At 39.4% G+C, this 24493-nt stretch overlaps 1 protein-coding gene across 4 annotated transcripts in view; it reads right to left on the bottom strand.

The window, feature by feature from the left end:
• Positions 1-220: 220 nt before the first annotated feature.
• The window catches only part of LOC128029170 (BCAS3 microtubule associated cell migration factor), a 223762-nt gene continuing 199489 nt past the window's right edge, over positions 221-24493 (bottom strand). For 2 of the 4 annotated variants that reach the window (XM_052616769.1, XM_052616767.1), the window contains exons 23-24: positions 18217-18384; positions 221-1796 (exon numbers count right to left, since the gene is read on the bottom strand). In XM_052616769.1, the coding sequence (XP_052472729.1) occupies positions 1648-1796; positions 18217-18384 (317 nt within the window). In that variant the 3' untranslated portion in view covers positions 221-1647. Of the gene's footprint in view, positions 1800-18216; positions 18385-24493 lie in introns of all 4 variants that reach the window. The other 2 variants (XM_052616768.1, XM_052616766.1) reach the window with 1 other exon arrangement.

The raw sequence follows: 24493 nt of genomic DNA on the forward strand, positions 1-24493 counted from the left end.
GAGCACATTTATATTACTGATAAATTCCTAAATACTTTTACAACAGACAGCTTGTGCTGGAAAATTCAGCTGCTCTATATAACTGCAAATAAACCTTTCATTACAATATCACGAATCAAAGCTTACACACATGCAATTAAAGCAGTGACGGAAGAAATCTCAGCTTGTCCTGAAGCCTGTGGAAGATTCATGATGATAAAGAACAGTCTCAACAAAGGTGGTGATTGAGTGATTGAGATTATCATCTCATCATTTAAATGCATTTATTTACCTTTTTTGTATAACAAATATATTCAGGAGAAAGCAAGGTTTAACAAGCGAAAACAACAAACTGAGGGAGTCAGAATGCATATGCTGTATTAAGCAATCACGCAGATGTATAGAAGACTCGTTAAACTCACTTGCATAAATTCCTATTTCTAGATCACATCGCACAAGTATTATAACAAAAAATATAGTCCGTCCAAAGCATGTGCACTGCATTCAGACTTAAAGTCATGCCAACTTGAATGCCATAATAAATGACAGTGAACAAACTCTTGATGTTTCCTCTCCAGCTTTCATCATGCAAAGCGCTGTCAGCCAACGGCAGGCTCTTGATCAGGACCATGTATTCACATTTCTTGTTTAATTGGTATTTATCAATAACTGTGTGTTGTGAGTGTATGTAAAATACTGCATCCAGTCAAGCAAGACATTCTTCAAACAAAGCCATTTAAAATAGTTAAATAAGCTAAAACAAAATGATATATTGGTGATACTAATGATAATGATGATAATGGAACAGGTGTCTAAATCACCCGAGCTGAATAAAATTTGCTGTGGATCCTTGAGAGCACCACTGCTAAATATCAGCCTCACACACATCCTATAAATCACAAAAATGCCTTTTGAAAGAATCAATACATTTCATTTACCCATAAAACGAATGGAAATTGAATCATTTGAACCTATATAGTTTGTAAAGCAAATACAATTGAATCCAAGAAACTGACTCTTGTTAAAACATTTCTTTAAATCAAATATACAGCAGAAATGTGCGGAATATGAACACTATGTAACACCAGATCAAATGGTAAACATAACCAGGTTTGATTACCTGTAAAAGACAAATCAATTCAAATGTTACATTACATATTTACTAAAATATATCAAACACCATTTGTCTAATAAGCTCAAACCTAAACTCAACTACGGAGAAGTGATCAGGACACGTATTTGATGAACACACTCTCTCACTCACTCACACACATTCAATAAAGATACGCACTGGAAGTTCGATTGATAATAATATTGGTAATAGGACACGTCTTTGAATAAAGTGGCAACTCCAATGGATCCCTTTCTCTCCCTCTCTCTCTCTCTCTCTCTCTCTCAGGTGGAGGCAACATTAACATTATTCTACAAGGGAAGTGAATGACAAAGGATGTTAACGCCGGTGCCTGGTTGAACACTGTTTTCCTGCATGCTGAGTCTGATTAAAGGAAAATCCACATTTCAAAGAAAAGAGAAATGATATAGCAGAGCAGGATGCAGGGTGAAGAGTGTGGCCTGTCGTGGGTGATGTGTTGTGGTTGTGCTGGCAAGATTGTCCAAAGACGACAGAGAGGTTTCCTCGGGTCTGAGATGTGGGCGGGACGGCTGGTTTTAGGGGAATGCGGTGGGGTAGAGGCTGAGGGGTTGGCTCTCATTGGTGGGAAGTGGGGACCGGTAGCCCTCGAAGTTTCGGGGAATGCTGCCACTGGTGGAGCCAGAACTATTGCTGAGCGTCTCGATGCTTCCCTCCCTCTGCAGCTCTGCTGCATTCAAAACACACACAGAGAACGATGAAGCAAACAACATTAAACTAGAGAGATTTTATCTGTAAAAGTGTTCATCTCACAAGTTATCTGTAGTTGTTTCATTCTTTTAAAAATAAATGAAGTGTTCACAATTTAAGATCAATGCTGCAGCTTTCAGAAAAATGGGACTTGGGAAAATGTTAATCAAGTGAATAAAGAACAAGTTCTGGTTAATTTAAAGTAAATCATATATATATATATGACAGTTTTGTTTTTTGTACTATATCGTATTTAGAAAGGATGCATAAATTAAAAGTGACAGTAAAGACTTTTACACTGTTGCAAAAGATTTCTATTTCAAATATAGTTGTTATTCTTATACACTTTCTGTTCACCATGTCTCTTCAGGAGTCATGAAAAATAAGAGACTTTTTAAAAAACATTCAAAAATCTATCCAGTCAATAAATACTCACAAAGATGAATTGTCTTTGCCTGAAGTAGTAACCGTAGCAACAGGTCACTAAGGTACCTGAATATTTTTCATTAGGATCACCATTGGATGGAATATTGACAAAACATTAACACTGTCATTATGACTCGAGAGAAGACTTGCATATTTCAAATATACAACAGAAGTGTTTCCATATTTAATATTAGTTAAATTGTGTGACCTTAAAAAATCCTGTTGAAATGTCAAGCTCCTTACAAGTCACTGTATAATTCACACACAACCAGCTTGAAAAGGTAGAGGTACAATGCTATTAATTTTAACAAAAATAAAACCATGTATTACGCTTTCTTGTCAAAAAAAAAAAAAAAAAAAGACTCACTTTAATGATGACTGAAGTGAAGGATCCAATGGGGGAAAAAACGTGTAAAATAGACCCAAAAACGATGAAAAATGGTACATAAAATATTTGTGCACATAATGGCCAAAGATTGTGTTTTGGCACCTTGTGGAGAGTGTTATTCTCAGCGTGATTTGTTTTGTATATGTTGTGGACGTTACATGTTGTGAAACTTTGTCCACTGTATACACAGTCACGGACAGCAGGGACTCATAACCGCTGAGATATATGCAGTGTTTTAAACATACATCAGATGCAGAATGGTGGAGTCCATAATTTTTCAGTTATTATCTGGTGTGTTTACAGAACTTCTCAAACACACACACACACACACACACCCCGTACAGTGCTAAAACGATAGCAGGGAATGGGTGGCCACATCCCCGCTGCTGATTTGCGCTGGTGGGGGAGGAGAGGAGCTGTTTGTTTGCTTTGCTGCACATACCCCCATGACAGGTGCTCGTAAATCCTGTTCTACTGGCTCAAAGCAAAAGAAGTGTGCCTGCCAGGGAAGAGACAGTGACTCGGCTGTTCCTGGTGTGCCCAGCAGATAGCACATACACACAGAGTGGCAAATAAACACTGCTTATATGATGCCACACGGTGGTGTAGTAATTAGAGGCAGGACCCACACCCGGACCAGAGGAACGTGAATCTGCTGGAAACTGTGCTCTTGAGCTCAAGGGCTGGACAGTGTGATCAGAAGCTTTTATCATGGTACAAGCAATTTAACATTATAATCTACTTATTTTCACTAGACAAAAATTGTGTGTATATATATATATCTATATCTATAAATATGATCTATTAAAATATATAATTTGTAACTTAGTAAAATCCAGTCGATTGAATACTTTAATAATATAATTATACAAAGTACTATTCATTTGTAAAGTATTTTATTTACAGTAGAGTTCAATAAATTAAATTCTTTAATTATAAAATTATATGAACTACAATTTATTTGTAAAATATTTAACAGAGTGAAATGCAGTAAGGTATACACGTCAATAATATGATTGTTATACTTCATTATAATTATTATACAATACTACTCATCTGTATTGTATTTAGAGTAAACTCTAATAAACAGTTTTTTAATGATATAATTATATGAATTACCACTCATTTGTATTTAGTATAAGTATTTTGAATTGATTTGACTTTATTTGATAGATGCAAAACAAAGGATACAAATATTGGTCTTATTTAGTCTACACAAAATTATAGATAATAATAATAATAATAGTAATAATAAGTAGTAGTAAACAAAAAACAACAACATTACTATGGAAGCTTATTTCAGAAAGAGAATAATGGAAAAAAAAAATTGGACTTTTGTCCTTGTAATTTTTTTACTTCGTAATTTTCTATTTTTTATATGTACACACACACACACACACACACACACACACACACACACACACACACACATATATATATATATATATATATATATATATGTGTGTATATGTAAATATATATAGTATATACCTCAATAATTCAGATTTTTTTGTTTGCAGTTCTGAGAACTGTGAGATTTAAAGTCAGAAAAACAAGATATAAATGAAATTCTGAGAAGAAAACTCACAAGTCAAACTCATAACTACAAAAAGCCTCAATTGACTTTTTTAACATCTTATTCCATTGCAAATAATGGAACTGCAAGATGTAAGCTCAGAATTCAGAGAACAAAGTTAGAATTTCTAGATGTAAGCTACATTCTGAGTGCACCGCGAGGGCCTGCTCCCCAGAAAGCAGGCTCCAGCAGAACATAATCAAACCGTAAACACTAGTCCAGCGTGGCACAGACATTTCTGGATCCTAGAACGCTGTTTGCTGTGGGTAACCAGTGCATGCTTACACATTAGACTGAGTGACAAAGAACATGCAGGCTGATCATTAGAAGGAAACCAGACAGATCAAAGCATGTAAAGGGCCCTTCATCAGACTGCTGTGCCAGTGGAAATGCCAATGAGAGAGTGGACCCAATTTGTTCCCTCATTATGAGGGAGTGGGGGGTGGGTAAATGGGACAGAGGGTGTAACTTACTTTGATAAATACTCTTTAAGAGTTCAGTTTCTTGTTTGCACTTTAATCGTAGCATGGATACAGTTGGAGTTGATAAGCACTCTCTCATCATTCTTCTCTCCAGGTCATGTGTCTCTGCCTGACAAGATGGGCTTTTAATAAAACTTGGCTGTCTGTGTAGTTGAAACACACAAAAAAGTTTGAAATTCATGATTTGTGACTAGAGAAAACCCCGTTATTCGGTAATGTGATATATCATGATTGTGGCCATGCATGATATTGTTATTGTGGGCATTTCAAATAAATAACAATAAGTGAATAAATATTTATTACTAATTATTCAGATTTGAATGCATTTTAAGAATAGCCTTCTTTTCCCATCAACTGGTTAAAATGTACAATGTGCTGTATGCTGTATCAAATCTGCATGTGCACTTTCATGTAAACAAACCCAACATTGATGAGAAGAGCATGGAATGAGTGAAGGAGATGTGCTGCCGAAAATGCACATTTACTCTCTGAAAGCAGATTGCACTGATGGAACAGCAGAAATGCAGCCGTTACCACGGAAACCCCGTAAACGAAGCAGTTCTGCTACTTTCCGTATCTGAATAGGATCTAACAGCAAAAAGATATTTTTATCAGCAATGCTGCTCATCACAGCACCAAATATTTAGGCTTAACAGGCTATTTATTTTCAAACTTTTTTTACATTTTAATTTCAATCTGGACTACAATGTGCCTTGATACTGTTTGAAATGTTTTGATACTTTATTGTTCAGCCACACTTTACATTAGGCTCCATTATTTTGCATTAGCTAATGCATTAGCCTAGTTAACATAAATTGCCGATGAAAAATTCTTCTAAATCATTTATTAGTCTTAGTTAATTTCAACATTTTATGACTCAAGCAACTAAGCAAAAGTTGTAACTGTATTATTTAATGGACCGAAGTTAACATGAACTTACAGTTGTATTTTTTAAACAAAGTATAATAACTGTAACAAATGCTTGTGTTGCTCATTGTTAATGTTAGCACATAAACTAATGAGAACTAATGATGTACACTGTGCTTAAAAAATAAAAAAATAATAATAATAATATTTCATATTACCATTATTAATAAAATTAAAGGTACTATTTGTAAGATATTTGCAGTAAAATATCCAAAAACCACTGGGCTAGTGTTACATATTTTGTCCAGCTGATTACTAACACTATCTCTAATGTTTTCAACTACTTGTAAATCATGAGAAAATTCCCATTCTAAACAGTGACACGGGGCAGTGCAGTCATCTGTCAATGACGTTAGTTACCCTTTGTGACCGCCTTTACTGACGTAGAAACAACATGACAACAGTGTCGTGGACAAATGCGGAAATAGTGTGTAGCATCCAGCAAACCACTAGCTTGCTTCAAGCAGTTCCTTATTTACTTCTTCTTGCATGTTTTATGGTGGATTGTGTTACTTTTTTATGGAAGATAAATACTGTTTACCGTCTGCCGCTGGTTCTGTCAACAAGGACAGCTCCCGTAAACGTAAGCGTACGGGCCAACCAAACGACCCAAGAAGAGTTTGAGACAAGAGTGTTGTATTTTCTTGATGGAGAGGGCTTCGCGACAAACTTCAACTAGAAATAGATGCCCATCTCACTTGTGTTTTACTCGACAGTTGAGTTGTTTTGATTCGTATCTTTACAGAAAACGTATGCTATTATAACGATCAACAAGATTAGTATTATGGGGCATACACGCCAAACGCAGGGCATCGCGTCTCTAGACCCGCACGAGGATGCGTCTGATCCATTGTCTGATCGCGTCTTTGCCTTGGCAAATCATTGAACTCGCATTTGCTATGCATGCCCAATTATTGTGTTTGAATGTACACAAGTGTATGTATTTGTTTAACGAGTGGTAATCGTTTTCATATCGTCTGATTGATGGCCGTCAGCGGTTGGGTAGAAGACAACAAATCCCATTATTCCACGCTCCTCCTCAGCGTCATCAAACCACGCGATTGTTATTGTTTTGCTAGTCCACCCTCTAGTGGCAGGTCCTACAATCTGTACCTTTGATAATAATAACAATCTGAATTATTATTACTACTACTAATAATAATAATTCTGATCTGGATACTGGATACTGGATATGTTTGTACTCTCGCATTTCTAGGATTCCTCATTGAGCACATGTGGAAACAGACCTAAGCAAAAATAACTACATGCATAGACAACACATTCATGGTGCTGTCTCACACACACACGCACCCACACACACACACACAGACACTGTTGATAGTTATTTCACAGCCTCTCTGAGATTATCACTCAAATGAAAAGCTGGCATTAAGGGAGTCATCCTATTAATAAGTGGGCATTAGCAACATCCCAGCTGAGGGGCTTGTGAGTGTGTATGGGACACTATTATTGTGATGGCCTTTTCCTGTATCCAGTTTATCCATCTACTCATTCCATCTGGGGTATTAATAGTAATGTGCCTGTGTGTGTGAAAGAGAGAAAGACATAGAGAGACCCCCTTCTGGATTAGAAGCAAAGTCCACTGCCAAACTGACAAGACCCTATCAGAAAGGATGAAAAGCGGGAACTACATTCAAAAAGCCCCGCCCACATGTGAAAGTCCATATTTCATGGTCATTACAGAATGAGGTAAAGGTGGCCGGCCTCGACTGTGCTTTCAATTACATATAATGGAAACCTACTGTAACCTCTGCTGCCCTGGCACATACCATCTTCCAGCAAGGGCACATTTCTCATTTACTCATTAGAAACAGAGCGGCGCTATTGGTGAAGGCCGTGGTGATTTGTGTGTGGGATCAGACATCATCTCACTGTATGCAGACAGCCCTGAGGGTACAAACACAAGACAGACCAAACAGAGTCTATTGCTTCATGATAATTTCAACTGCCTAGCAACCAGCAACCAAGCATTTCTTTAGAAGGAAATCTAGTGAGTGCTTAAAAGCAGGACTGCGGCAGACAGTAATCCGAGTTATGAATGATAAAACTTACAGTCCTGAAAAATGAATCACTTACAAGGATGACCACGCACAAACTCTAGATCTCACATTGCAGCTGTGTTTCTAACTAGAGCACAATGAGTTGAGTGCATGTCAAAATGAAAGCATATTCATGTTCCAGCATGTAACGTCCGAACTCAACGAGGCTCTACTGTTAGATTACTACAGAGGTGTGAATGACTCTCCACACATATACTTAAAGGCTTAAATTATTCATTTTCTTCCATACACTTTCCTTTACTTTCTTTCACTGAAATAACACGAAGATAATGAATGAGTTAGAATAGAGCAAGAGAAAATGTTTCTAGGAAATGTGAGAAGAAACATTGTCCTCTGACACATGATGCTAACATCTGCTGTTTCTGATACATCAGTGGCTCGTGCTGTTCTACAAAAGCAGAATATGAACTAGAGTTTTACATTTGCTTGAGGAAACATGAACCGAGAAAACAGCATTTGCTTGTGCAAATCTCATCACCACAGTGCTAGAGTGTGTTGGTTGGTTGCCAAGGCATCACTACACAGTTGCTAGAGTGTTTGGACCATTTTTGCGCTTTGCAATGTGATTGTTAGGGTGTTAACAATTGAAATCATTAAATACAGATCTACTGTGAGCTCTAGGGTTTTTAATCAATAGTATGCACTTCTATTAAAGCTATCAGTCTGTATTATATGAACGGTTTACAAATCACGTTGACTACTTAATTATCTGTATATATCTGAATATTTTGCAGCTTTTAAAATATTACATTTATCATGTCATATTGATAAATATGAATACACCAATTGAATACACCATTCAATGCACTTTAATTAATTATACCAAATATTTAAAAAGCCAAATTTTCAGCAGTCATTTCAACAGAATTCAATGTGACATGATACTTCAGAAATGCTGGTTTGCTGCTCAATAAACATTCTTATTATCATCATTGAAAACAGTTGTGCTGCTTAATATGTTTTTGTGGAAACATTGACACTTTTCTTTTTTTCAGAACAGCAATTGTTTGAAACAGAAATATTTTGTAAAATTACAAATGTGTTTACTTTTGATCCAATAAATGCATCCTTTCATTGAAAATATGATTTATTGTTTTCTCATTCCTAATTCTAATTAAAGACGCCAAGGACATGTTATACTATACAAGATTAATCTCTACGGATAAAAATGAATGAGAAAAAAACTTCCAGAGTGGGAGGGCAGCGTTACACTTTATAGCGATGCTTGCCTTCGCAACACCACTAATGTCTCTCAAATGACTTTTGTAATTCTATTGGTTTATTTGGACTGTTTCTGAATAGTATACAATGATAGCAAACTTTCCAAATGTGCTAAATGGACTAAACGTGGCCAAATCCATTAGGATAACAAACATGATTGATTCTGTATTTATCGCACAGGCTACGACTAGACCACAGCCTCTGTATAAAAACCCAAGTCAAACAAAATCACTCGGATTCTGCCAACATTAAGAAGGTCTTTTACTGCTAGCAGAGTAATTGGTTAACAGGGTATCTTCACATTTTTTAACAGCAAATTTAATGACTTTTAAGACCTTTTTAAGTCCTCTAAAAGGAAAATTTAAGACTTTATCTAAACAAAAAAAAAAGGGAAATGTTCAGTCCGACAACACAGATTGATGTGGCGAAGCATTAGTGTGGCACAACTCATCACAACCACGCTCAAGACAGGTCAAAGGGGCGCAAAAACTTTTATACCAAGTGCTGATTGACCTTACAACCCTGACATGGTTGACTATGTATAAACTATCAGCCTTTAAGGTACTTCAGGTAATTTCTAAATTCTGGCCCCTCATAGCAGTTTGAAAAAGACATGGAAGACAGCCCCAGGACATTACAAAAGCCCATTTCATCATACTTGATCTAAATTATGGTTAAATGTTGCTGCCTAATAGCCTTGAGCTGGGTTTGGGGTTCTCCCCCAAGAAAATGTTGTTCAGGGTCTGATTAGTGTTTTCTATGTCATTTCAGACACAGATAAATGCAAGCACATTCAATAATCTATGCATAGACCTAATGAATGACAGACAATTGTAGGAAAGATCAGGATCAGAAATTTATTGCATGTTCCAGTTGTAGGAGATCCATGACTTTCCAATTTACTGTGGATACATCCATTGACACAGAAAGCGTGTTCCTTAAATTAAGTTCCTTGGTGCCCTCCTGAAATTATAAAAAAATAAAATCAAAACAAAGTCCACCTCAAGAATGATAACATTTTCATTCATGTTCACTCAGATTAAATTTATGCATTTAGCAGACGCTTTTATCCAAAGCGATTTACAGTGCATTCAGGCTATAAATTTTTACATATCATGTGTTCCCGGGGAATTGAACCCCCAAACTTGCTTGCTTGCTAGATCAGTGCTCTACCAGTTGAGCTACAGGAACACTAGATTAGATGGTTTGTCTAAAGTAGTGATTCTCAAACTGTGGTCTGGGGACCAATGGAGGTATGCCAGATTACCAAGGAGGGTCTGTGAGCAAAAGTCATCAACCAAAATGACTGACATGGACTGTGACACCGTTGAACATTTCCAATTCACTTCTCATGACTTGTTTTCTAATCATGCACATTATTAGCAGGTGAAGTTAGCCATGGTTTCAGAAGACTAAAATGGCCTACATTTTTACATGCATTAGGGATGATCATTAAGCCAAATATGTCAAGTTTTTTTTTTTTTTTATTGGCTAAGTGGTCCTTGATTTGAAAGAAAAAATGTTTGAGAAACAAGTTAAGCCATAATAGTGAATGCTCACAAATTTTTTTAACTGATTGGCTGGGACAATATATCGATGCATTTTGAATCGAGAAATTATTCTGGATCGATTCCAATTTTTCTGAATGCATCGCGATTCTCTCTCGAATCAATTCTTAGTTTAGTTTTTAACAGCAGATGCCACTGCATGATTTATATGCCTTACACACACCACTTGAACCTACTATAAAATAATAATTAATAAAGTTCGAAAAGGTTGAAGCGAAGTACAAGGGTGTTTGCAGTGGGGCATTTACATTAATCTCGCGTCATAAAAGCAATATATCAATTACATAATCAGACTCAGCAGAACGCACGAGCGCTCTTCGTCGTGAGCATTTGAGTGCTCGGTTAAAAACTAGCCTAGAGCGCAATGTGCAAAAACTAAGCTCAGAATCAATTCACAATGCATTCGGAAAAATTTAAATCAATCCAAGAATTGTGACGCATCGATATATTGTCCCAAATATTCATTAGGAAATAACAAAAACACATGAAGCATTTTAACATATTCAAATAATTTTAAATGATACTTTTAGAGTCTTACCTTAAAGTGCTACAGCAAGTCTTCTGCCGTTGAGGGGCTCAAAAACTGAGAACCAAGATAGCGAGACCTGACAATCGTGGTCTTGTCCACAGCTTTATCGTCTTTGCCCATGCTTGCGATTTCGCAAACTGCCGTGGTGGCGAACCATCATCGCAACGCGTTCATCAATCACTTACTCGTATGTCACCTATGGAATGATGCAGGTTGCACCCACGAAGTGCTGCCCCCAAATGTTACGCTGGTCAAATTGCGGTTGAAAAAATAAATAAAAATGACGAGTCGGACATGAAATTTAAGATCCCACATGAAATTTAAGACATTCATATGGAAAATTCCAGGATTCAAGACATTTTCAGACCTTAAAAATCGAAAATTGTATTTAAGACATTTCAAGACTTTTTAAGGACCCGCGGGGACCCTGGTTAAATAGTTGCTCAAGGCGCAGGTCTCAAATTTAAGCCAGCGGGATGGAAGGCTCATGCCATTTACAATTACAAACCACTCAGGCTGGTGGCTTAATTTGAGTTTTGATTCAATTAGTTGATTTAATTGCTGTCCATATTGCTTTATGTCTCTTTGATTGATGGGCACGGTCAATGTGACGGCCGCGGAGCTGTACTCCATGCCAAGCATCCTGAGATACACGCACACACGCACGCATGCGCACGCACACACACACGCGCACACACACACACACACACACACACACACACACACACACACACACACACACACACACACACTCTTTCTGATGGAGAGAGGTTCATTAAATCCCTGTAGCCCAAGGAGGAATCCTGCAGCTGGTCTTTCACTGAAAAGCAGCATTGCTCACTCACTCGCCCTGAAGCTCAAGCTTGCACGTCCAACACCAAACTGGACAACGGCAGTTTAAAACTGAGCTTTCATTTACCAGCAATAAACACATTAGAAACTAAAAAGCAATGTGTTTTCTACTTTGCATTATTGCCTTTTTGCTTTGCATTAGTAAGATCATGACTAAGCAATTAAATGATAGCACTAAATGATGTTGTCCTCTGTGAGCGCACATTTACCTGAAAGTGCTGGAATGCCTCTAGAGGAAGAATAAGAGAAAAGGTTTATTCACAGTACTGGGAGATGTGTGCGTGAGTGCTTTCCTAAGTGTGAGGCCATTAGAGAAACGAAAGCGGTGAAGGCAGTGACAGTTGCTTGCTTCAAGTCCTCTCTCCTCTTTTCACCTTCCTGGAAAGTGCTGCAGTCAGGCCAGTGATCTCATATCGGTGTGGACCGTTAGCGCTGTAACGCCTTTCAGCTGTGCTTTCAAGAAACCCTCCATTATGTCCTCTATCACTAATTCATGCAACCTCTTTTACTGATATATATACAGCACACGTGTAAATGTGAAAGGAAAGGGAGGAAGAGTTTGGAGAAGTAGGAAAGAGCAAGGTAAGTGTGGTATTGAATAATGAACTCTTCTTTATACTCTTGAGAAGCTAAACACAGTAAATGCCCTGAGTCTGAATTAGTTGTGGAATCACAGCTCTGACACGTAGCATGTCTCACTGACACCTGCCTCTTGCTTCCATTTGCAGTGCTCTCAAATGCCTGACGCTTTCGTCATGTTTCACCAACACCATGTCTAGACATCCTGGAACATCTTTTAAAAGAGCTCCTTTCAGCCCCTCAGCTGTCTCCTTTTCTTTCTCTCGGAGCTGCTACTTTCTGACTGTCGCTCCCTTGAGCGAGCTGTTAAGTGCAGTCTCAAAAAAATCCCACAAAAAGCCCATTTACTGCAAGCTTTGGTTTCTACTGTAAATCCCAGCTTCCATCCTTTTCTTTACTGTTTTAGCAACTAGTTTGTAGGCTAGTAGAACAAAGAGGTAAAAAAAAAGCAGGGGATACATGCTAAAATGATATCCAGGCCCTATGTGTCACTGACGGAGACAGAGAGAAAGAGAAGCTCTGAATGCAGGAATTCTTCTTCATCATCTCACCCTGTCGCTGCACATTACTCTCACACTGAAGAGACTGATCGTGGGATGAATGGGTGACTGCTGAGGGGAGGAAACAATAATTGTGTTCCTGTTTTTATACTTCATTCCCCCTCCTGGCCATCTTACTACACATCTATTGGTTCACTAATACCACCTCACTTTCTTCTGTCTTTGTCCAACACGTGCTCTCACAGTATGAAGAACCATAGAGATTTGTTTTTGTGTTCCCGGTTTCAGACAATGTAAGTAATGATGTCAGCTACAGCTGAGCTCAACTTCAGGGTCGATGGTACTGTAAACTCACTGAGAGCTGCAGGCCATATCCTCAGCAACAGCTCCACAGAGTTCAGATCAACAGAAAGGGACCTAATATCGCTATGATCACGCTTGTCTTCTTGTCCACAAATGCAGGGTGACTGTGTGCTGGTAGAGATGCACATACAGAGGGGAAGTTTAAAGACAAGGGAGTTTTAAATGACATATGGATGTATTTATACTTACCAAACTCACACCTACCCCCGCATAACAGGGCAGCTAAACATGTTTAGCAATGCTAAAGACTTGCAGCACAACTTAATGGTCCAGCACGCTGCCACTGAGGAACTTGGGTTTGGCTGGAGATTGAGCAGACCCAGATTAGAGCTGGGTTTGTTTAGGAAATCTATCATCTGTGTGCTGCGTATAGGTGGTGGATGACTGATTAGCACAAGCTAAGTCCTTTGCATGGCGAGTGACTGGGCTGCTTTGCTTTCAGCTGTATCTTGTTGCTTTAGTGATGGCTATCGCACCACATTAAAATGAGCCGTGACATGATATGGAACACTCTTTCTGATAATAGCTTGCGATTTGGTGAAATAATACTTGTGTGTTATTCCAATTCAAACAGGGAATATTACTGTCATTAACCAGGTAAGCAAACAATGGAGGCTTTTCAGTACATCCAGAACAGGATCTACCCTGTTGTACGCTGGAATAAGCTGCTACGACAGTAATACCTGGAACTCAAGGCCTGTTTGATTCACTTTCATGGCTAATTCTCATTCAAACCTCACATTTTTGTTAGCATACATGAAACAAATATTAGATGGTGAGGCTCAGTCTGTGTAAGCATTAGCAACGACATTTAAATCAAGTTCGCAAAGTATCAGGTCTGTCAGACAGCAGGGAGACGTTCAAATTTCTGCACTGATTTGGGGTGAAAAATCAGATGATTTCTATAGAATAAATAAAAACATAGTACAGTGTTTAAGCTGAGAATATAACATTGTTATTCATAGCTGAAAGCATAATCAAATTAGCCAAATTATTAAATAAACAAACACAAGCACTTAGGGACTTGTAGAACTTTCAGAATGACGTCATTCTAATTCTGTGGAAAACGCAGTCGAGTTCTGCATGCAGTTTCCTTGAAAGCTTACTAATAACCAATCCACCCCCCCCCCCCCAAAAAAAAAAACCTTCAAACAGGACCTGACAATTTTAGAAAATAAAACTATGACAACCAGTGAGCAAAGGGTAAAATATGGAGAGATGAATGTTTCGATGGCTTTGGAGAGGATGGAAAACAAACATCCTGCTTCTTTCATGACTGCTAACAGCCAATCGAGAGGAAGACAGATTTTTGGCGCCCTGGAGTGTCTAGCCATTGGAGAAGTATGTACAGATGAGTGTTACTGGCGGATGGAAGTGCATTGTTCCTAGTTTCGTGACAAAAGCTCTAATCATTGTAAGTTCAGGCGGTCACAGTTCAGTCAGCTCAGTGGTTTCCATTTATGTTGGGAAAACTATGCTTACGTACATGCATTCTTTTTTTTTAGCAGCCTCCATGCATGACTGTTTAAGGGCCATTCGTAAGGATGTTTCTGTAATAAAGCTTCAATGTTGGGAAGCTACTTCAAAACTGTAGTTAACAAGTAATTCGATATTCATAAATGAAAGTATATCAACTGTGGTAAAGCTGAATAAGCAGTTAGCAACACTTAAATATTTATGACACGTAGCTAACAACATTGACACATTATATATATATATATATATATATATATATATATATATATATATATATATATATATATATATATATATATATATATATATATATATATATATACAAAAGCTCTAATCATTGTAAGTTCAGGCGGTCACAGTTCATATATATGTATATATATATATATATATATATGTATGTATGTATGTATGTCTGTGTATGTATGTGTGTTGCTGTCACAGTAAAGCTCTGTCCCAAGGGTCGAACTGAACACTCAAGGATGAAGAGGAAGAAAGAAAGAGAAAGCTTGAGAGCTGTGGCTAACATCCTCTTCACAATGAAGCTATTGTGGCATGTCCGGCTCCAACAGTGTGGGCTCTTCTTCAAGTGCACAAAAACCCACCGGCCTTAATAATTTCACAAGAACACATATATTTGGTTCAGTAGACAACAAAGGAGAGAGTCCTTTCAGCTTGCACACCACCATACACAATTACTGTAAAACATTTCCATAATCACAGTGCTGTGCTAATAAACTACATAAAACTTACAAGCATGCATTCAAATCTCTATATCAATGAAGAAACATAAACAACATTTTGGCATTGCATATCAAATTTTACAGGTTATGACTACATCACTACTAGAAAACATTGGGAATCTTTAGTAGGGTGACACATTATCTGATTTTTGAAAAGAACCAGATTATTTAAAATTTAAAATGAGACTTAATCCCTGTGTGTAACCTCAGTAAACACTGGCAGCGGTGGTGTGGGGAGGGACACCGCTCTTGACAGGTTTGAGTCCTGTCCTCTTCCCCCTGCTTAAATGGAATTTACGTTAGGTTAGCGCCAATGACAAAAATCCAATTTGCAACATTATGCCGCTGGTAAAATCTAATTTCAAGAGTTTTCTCATACATTCCCAGCATGACGGTAAACTGGGAGTCTTGCATTCGCTCCCCATCGCCTGGCATGAGAAGAAATTCCCAGTTGTCAATTTTCCAATTTCACTGATGTTAAACTACGCAAGAATGCCAAATCTGAGCTCTGGAGGAAGGAGACAGAAGGAATGAAACATGGAGAAGTAGTTAGCGACCGATAACGTAGAAGAAGAAGAGTCTGAGATGTCCCCTGATGCCACAATCCTCTTCTGAAAAAGCGCCTGTGCGTGAGCAGATGCTAAGTGTCGAACCATCTGCTTTCCACCCTTCAAAGAGGCTCCTGGCTGAACCTGCCTTATTAAACAGGGCGCCCCACAACTACAAAGAACGCTGGTCAGGTATTCTGGCTCACCCACAGCTCAAGGACACAACCCCATGCTGCTTTACAACCGATTAGATAAATCCCACACCAGCCGTAAAGTCACGTCTCGATGGCAAACCTCGATCTGTGAATAGCCTAAGAGTAAAGTTATGGCACTTACACACTGAAAAAGAGTTTGAAATGGGGGTCTCATGGACTTTAGAGACCAAAAAGTGTTATTTACCTAAATACATAAGATTATTTACCTAATTCACACAGTGTTGTCTGTACACATACACACAACTCTTCAAAGGTTTGGGGTAAGACTTGTATTATTGTTAAAGAAATGAATTTGATGCATTAAATCGTTGATGAAAAGTTTTCATCTTAAAATCTTGAATCACAGGTTCCACCGTCTAGACACAACCCAGACACGACCCATGCCAACAAATGAAGAGGCTACTTTGGGTGACTATAGGGTAATTACCAATATTCGGCCGTTACTCTCAGCACTTACTGCCACATTAGTCGGTACCTTCAACAAAGACCTAAATGGGAATGGCTTGAACTCTTAAAGTCTGGCACGGATTCTTAACTGCAGCCGCTCGTCTGGGTGAAAAAGACACAGACTGACATAACGGATGACTAGCACTCATCAGAGGCTCCAGCACCCTGTCCCCAGCCACCGTGCTGCTTATTTAGAGCCTCTCGCCACAATCCATTTTTCGTCCATACTCTGGGTTTACTGCTTCTGGAGATGCTTAACATTACATTCATCCACCAGCCCGTGGGGCCAAAAGTTGAGAGTAATGTGATCAGTAATGAATTTTGTGTTACATTAGGCTGTATAAATGGACGGACAAGCGCAGACTACAAGTGTCCGGGAGTCGGGCTTAATCTAATGATGCAAAAATAGAGACAGAACCAATTATGGAGAGGGCCAACTCGGAGCTGCTGCAGGGACTGCAAATGAATAGGTACAAATCAAATTAGTGCCTAATAGACGCGCTACGAGAGAGGGCCAGTCGATGCTAAATGCATTAGGGCCTCGTGACCTCGCTGCTCCAAGCAGCAGCATCCAGGATCCAACCTCCATCTTCCCCAGATATCAAAGAAAGTCTTGTTCAGACAAGGGGGAGGGCCGGAGAGCAGCAGCTTCCTAAATGAGTTAAACATTTGGATTGTTAAGGGTGGCTATTTCCCCCCTCATTTCGCTTGGTCTCTCCCTCAATGCGATTGACTTAATTTGTTATTGTAAAACCACGGAAATATGTCTTTTCCTAGATCTGTCCGAGAAATCACAGAAATACGCCAGGACGTATTCTTGTCTCTGCATAATTCGAACAGGACTGAGGAGACATAACTGATTCCCCTAGTCACTGGAGGAGTAACTAAGAGCAAATCAAACAAAATAGGGTTTACCATATTAACCTCTGAGGGAGTTAGTTTGCTTCTGAGCTTAACGGGCTACTAATGAGAAGAATTTACTTGACTTAAGTTCTGTTGGCAGGTCTTTAACAACAACAATAATATTAATAATATCTGTGTTTTTTTACTATACACTCTCAGAAGTTACACAAGTTAAAAGCTACATCTTTGTACCTTATTTACTCCTAAATGGTACACATATTAGCACCTAAACCGCGGGTAACACCCAGTGACAATTTTACACCTGTTTATCTTCTTGAACAAAGTAATCATTACATATTCAAATTCCTTTTGAACATCAGATAAAATAAATTTGTACATACAAAGAAATGTATCAGTGGGGTCTAAATGTTGTTCTGGGCCCCAATGGCTTTGATTATATGAACCAAAACACTTGACATTACTTTTTTGTTTCACAGCAGAGAGAAAGAGTGAATAAATGATTTTTGTTAGAACCATTCTTTTTAAATCTGTGATGTTAACTATGTTTTTTAAATGGTAAGCTTACTGACATACATTGCCTATATGTTGTGCATTAGAGAGAGGGTTTGCACTCACCTGTCCCAGAGCCCACAATATCTCTGCTGGGCGACTCTGACATTGCATCTGCCAGCCTCTCCTTCAGGCCCTCTTCTGTGGCTTCCACAGAGGACATGTGACGCAGTCCGAAACTCTCAGGCCAGCTGCCACACACCTCCAGCAGGGTGACGCTGCGGTCAAACATGCCTGCCAGAGAATAAATGAGAGACAAAGAGCAAACAGTTCAAACCTCAATTTTGATTCACACTGCATTAAAGCTCATTACAATTTAATGTTATCACTGCAAACTGCACATTTTTTTTTCTGTCCCTTATAATCGTTGCTTATCTAAAAAAACAAACAAAAAAAAAAACAAATAACATGGCTTGAAAACACTGCAATTCTGTAAGTCTAGTTGAAGTCATAATGAACCTGAAAAGTATCTATGGCTATGCTGGTGTAACTCGGAGGTCATAAACAGCTATCTGTGTTACATCTGGCACACATAGCAGCTCAAACCCCCCCTGCCTTCCTCTGACAGGGATAGCAAAGAGGAAATGACTAACCCCTGAAAAACACCACTTTGGGCCAGTATGACTTCAAACAAAAACACTAGGCTCATTTTTTTTTTTCAATAAAAGAGGTATTGCATAAACAGGGGGGTGTTAAGGAAACACAGTTTGTCTGTCTCCTGTGATGCAGTATTTCAGACAGTGGCGTCTTTCTATTATACCGTAGATACCTGCTGCATGTAATACTGCTGCTTTATCTGAATGGCCTGTAGGAAGACCCTTTGATCTGCAGGCCAACGACTATCTGGCTTTGTCTGGCCTCCGCTGCAAACCCTCAGCCACACTCGAGGCCTCTGACAGGCGCTAATGCGCGGGCGAGAGAGGAGCGCAGGCGGCCAGTGGCACAGCGCTGATAGGGAGGCAAGAGGCCTGCCATTATCTGCTTTAAAACACCAGTCCAGCCAGACACACAGACAGCAGATAACTTCATACCACTTCATAAAAAGCTGTTTGTCCTGTGTCTGCCATTGACTCCTCAAAGCACTGAAATCACCCGAGTCAACAGGCTCGCCATCAAAGCAACTTCCTGCAGGCTGAGTGGAAGTGGCAACCAGACCTGCTGCCCACAAACAACAGCTCTGCATACTACAGCAACGGAGATCAACTAAGAGAAACAGAATCAATACATACACTATATAAATTGAATTCTGATTTTTTTTTTAGTAATAATAATGATAATAATCTCCATGTAATGTAGTTGATATATATACAGTACACTGCCTGTTAAAAAGATTGGGCTCAGTAAGGCTTCATTTGATCAAAAATACAATAATAACAGTAATATTGAAAAGTATTGTTATAAAATAACTATTTACAGCTGAACTAATAACAGCTGAAGGAGACCGGCACAGATGATGTGGGGTCAGAAGTTCACCCCCACCAATAGGGAAGATCTCTTCATCAGACTGGCTGACAGCAACACAGCCCACATTCCGCATTATTCACACCCGTCAGAGCTCAGCTTCACCAATTCAATAATAAAAAGCCTGCTGCAGGTTACGGTTGAGACAAAAGGCCTGAGCGGACCCACGTGGATCCTTGCATTTAGTTCAGAGAACATTCACCTTGATAGCTTCGGGTTACGGCAGATTTACGGAGGCATGCAGGGGTGGAGGGGGGACACATTATCCTGTTTCTGGGCAACAAGGGACACTAGAGAAGTGTAAACACCTAAAAGAACAGCAAAGGTGGGTCTAATTCAATTAGGTTTTATTAAGGGGCTATAAGTGAAATTGAGCTAACAAGCAATTATCCTCAGGAAAGTGTGTTAGACTTGTGTAATGTTGCTCACTTGTATCTAAAAACAAACCGGCTTCTGGTGGAAAATGGACAGTGTGTAAATCACGGGTTGTCATTTGTCCAAGAAGGCATCTGCTTGAATTGCCCCTGCTGAGAAGACCTTCACCTTTTTCTGGCATTTTGCCACTTTTATTTAGAAGAGGGTTGACGGAGGACAGGAAATGATAAGGAGAGCGGTGGATCGGGAACAGGAAATGCCCACATGATCTACACACTCTGCACTAGTTACAAACGAACTGATAAACGAAAAAAATTGAAAAATATAAAATAAATAAATAAATAAAGTAAAATAAAATCAAAAAGGTTATTTAAAAGCTGGGAAAAAGTTGCTGGCAAATCACTTAATTAAAAAAGTTAAATACAATAAAATAAAATAAATGAATGGATGTGGCAACTTTAGTAGGAAAGTAGCATGGCCAGAATTCAGTCAAGGACTGAAGTCAAGTAAATTTTATTATCAGTTGATTATGGCCTTGCTTGAGTGAGTGTCCTCTATGAAGAGATCAAGCCATCCAACTCTCCAGATAAGGGAGACACTGGGCACTCAGGCCGGCTTTATTTCCATGCCCTCCAGCTCCTCAGTGTGCACCCTGCTTTCACTGCCTCTTAATCGGAGACCACTTTAAAGTGCCACCGGTATACAAACACACGCAGCATCAACGAGCCAGATGAGCGCACCACAGCTAGAGCGATACGGACCCAAAAGCTGCTAGAAGTGTTGAGCAGCGCCCATGTGTGAATGTTAATGTAGATGTAAGCACTGAGGATAAGCAGTCAGATACATGGCCAAAGTATTTTCCCCCCGCCTCCAAGGCCCCCCATCTTCATTACATTACACTGCCTTTTAAATCATTTACTCCCTCGCTCTCTCTTTTCACTCTCGCTCTTTAGCTGTGAGAGTGTGAGTAATCCCATCAATATCCTCACCGGGCTTTTACGCTCTTTCACACAATGGATTCCGGCTCACTCAGCCACAGCACTCTCCGCCCCGTTCAAAAGCCAGGTCGGCAAACTTAGAAAAACAGAGCGCCGTCTGACAATTAGTCTTAAACCTTTAATAGCGAAGAGAGCAACGCCTCGTGTGTGGCATTAGCTGCGGCTCCTTTAATTGTCACTGTGAAAGTGCATTCAGAGACATTGTGTCTCCTATTCATGAAAACACCTTTATTCACTCCATGGGTGTGAAACGGCTCTTCCTGCCGGAGGAGGATCAAAAATCAGTGTTAAGTCCTTGATAATGCCGCTAAGAGATATGATGACCTGCTCTCTCCACAAAAGGGTTATGAAATGATCACAGCGCTTGATCATAATGCACCCACTGAGCCTAGCTGGATTAGAAAGTCCTGGCTGGACTCCCAAACACCTTTAATAGATTAAGAGAAGCCTATTTCTTTATGTATTCACATGCTCTGTCCTTTGTATTCTCCTTCTTTAATTGTATATGGTTTCAAAACACTTATTCACTCCGCTGAGTGATGAGATGGAGAAGAGGCAGAAACAGGAAGCCAAAAACTCATCCACTACATCTGGAATTAACATGCATTTTAGGTGAAAGGATTGTGAAGTGGCTCAGTGAAAACACGCTTTTAGACGGTTTGAAACATCGATGCATAAGATATCAATGCAATTGTGTTGTTATTCGATTTCAGCTATTCAGATTATATACAATGAGGGTTTACACTGCTAATAATCATATCACTTTGAACGATCGTTCAATTGCATGTAAATCTATTTGGTTTAAATCATGCTTATATTGGTATTAGTACTAAAACGTCACCGGCCAATCTAAAGTAGACCTGAAATAAACCCAACAAATTCATGAAGTTTGCGCAAGCTTAAATAAACGAATTAAACATTAAATGAAAGTTTTGGTTAATGTCAGATTGTAAAAAACAAACAAGAGCTTTCACAAGCCCACATCTGATATTAAGTGCACTGGTGCTATGTTGATGTTCACAATTGATGATTAAAGCAATAGGGGTGATGTTGTGATTGGTGAGGGCATCATCAGTATCAAACCCACTGGTTTGGATAGGGTCCACTTCTCCCTTTACCCTCTAAGAGCGATTCCAGGCAGGAGGGAGGCTGCTGAACTCGTCCCATCCACCTCCATTTCCAAGTTCAAGCCACTCTTCTCATTAGTTGCTCTCAGAACCCCATAACTCAACATCAAACATCAGCATTAGGGAACAGCGCTGCTGCTGCAGCCTCTGCGGTTCTTGCTCGCTGTCCGGGATATAAACGAGGGCAGAAACGAATGTGACCTCACTTGGGACAACGCTGCTGTGTGTTTCTCCTTTCCCGTTCTTTTGCTTCGAATCGAGGGTTGTGGGACCACGTTAATAATAAAGAGCGCCGCGGCCCCAGAAATGATTAAAGGAGAATGATACGCTTGATGCAGAGCAGACCCTGAAGGGTGTGTTTGCTGACAAACTGCCCCACTCTCTGACAGCTCAGGCGAGAGAGCGCACTCCCATGGCCGTGTTGGGCGGGGTTCACACACATACGCACGCAAACACTCCACATACACACATCCAAGTGTTGATCGTTCAAGTCTTTCACCACTCATGCCGGAGTATGGCACATTAGCGTAATATATGCTTCTCAGTTAAACAGCAATCGCATGTTTGGTGTGTCCCTAGACTTTTCTAATAAATGAAACTGATAGAGTCCATGCAAACAGAACGTGGCCTAATGATGGAGAGTGAACGAGCGAGAAGCCATTTTCCACCATCCAAAGTGGCAGGGATGCCTAATTGATATGGAAGAGTATTGTATTACACTGTAACTTAATGAGGCAGACGTCTTGTTTATGCTGAGAAGCTAATGTGTTTCACAGCTACTTGAGTGCATTAATTTCTCTGACAGGCTGGAACGTATCGAGCCCCTCCCGTGCTCGCCGGAGCCAAACCCTACGGGGCCGCACCGATCCCCGAACAAAACATGACGCCAGGGCTTGACTCAACAATCAGCACTCATAACACTATCAAATCTTATTCAAAGCAACAACAGACACAGTTAGTTTTATTTAAGCTGTTCTTTTCAACAACCTTCGGCATTGTTGTTGTGCATGGCAAGAGTTCACAGGTAATCAAATTGCAATATTTGTAGATAATTTCCAAGAATCAGTCACTCAGACTGTGCTCAGACTTGTAATAAAATAAAGACCTACAGAAAATATTGTATTTGTGCACTATTCAGAATTTAACTGAGAATATTTTACATTTTACTAAATTAAATTTAAATGTAAATAAACGCAGAAGTATAGCAATTTAAAATGATCTGAAATTAAATTTCTAACTACAAAAGCAAAGCATGTGAAGATAAAGGATTTCGTAAAAAAATTTAGAAAAAATATTTATAGATCAAACAAACCAAATATTAAATGAACCAATGAAAAACCTAACCAGTGAACAACAAATGAACAAGCTATTAAACAAACAAACAAAAACAACTATCAAACAACAAATTAATAAACTACCAAATGAACAAATGATAGACAGACAGACAGACAGAAAGACAGATGGACGGACGGACAGGCAGGCAAACAGACGGACAGACAGCATACTGTGTGTGGACATGAATGTGTTTCTCAGATCTATGCGAGATGCGTAAAATCTGGCGCTAGGGGTGAGTATCCACATTAATCACGATACCGCCCATCTCAGCAGACCCCATCCATCAGACTGCTGTTGCTGGCGGAAACCCGAGCCCACGCACCGCCTGAGACTGCCAGCCCGCAGTTGACGAATGAACATGGCCTTACACACACATAACACAAACACACACCTGTACTCACTCTCTCCGTCAGTCTCACAGAAACATACTTCCAATACCTCACAGCAATGACGATGCTGCAGGGACAAAATACAGTACGCATTAGGTTCATGCAATAATTGTGAAACGTAACATTCCTGTTACTTCTGGCCTGACTACAGGAATACATTATTGGCTTATCGCTATTGGCCAGCATTTTAATGCCTATATCCAGAGACAAGTTTGTGTACAATAGTGTGCAGTGCACAAAAATTAGATTTTTTTTTTAATTTCCTTATAAAATGCAGAGTATACATTTTTAAGTGTGACTTAAGCATAAAAATCCCCAGAATTCCCATTTATGCAACAAGTCCAAACTGAAGACACATCTCTCTCTCTCTTTCAGCATTTATATTTGCATTTCCGAGGGTCTTGATAGTTCACACTTTCAGCCAGGAAATGACCCAGCACAAACATAAACACGCACTGAATTCTGTTTACTGTTGCCTTAACGCATGATGACTAAATAGCAGCACGTTATTTAGATATTCTCATGCAAGCAGAAAGGAAAATCACGATCAGGGCACTCAGGGGGCTTTGTGATCTCATTTGTAATGAGGAGGGATGATCAGACAGACATGGAGACGGTGATTCCTGCGTTTGTCCGGCTAACTAAGTTAGGATCGCAC

The sequence above is a fragment of the Carassius gibelio genome, chromosome A15 (assembly GCF_023724105.1).
Source record: "Carassius gibelio isolate Cgi1373 ecotype wild population from Czech Republic chromosome A15, carGib1.2-hapl.c, whole genome shotgun sequence".
NCBI classification, from domain to species: Eukaryota; Metazoa; Chordata; class Actinopteri; order Cypriniformes; family Cyprinidae; genus Carassius; species Carassius gibelio.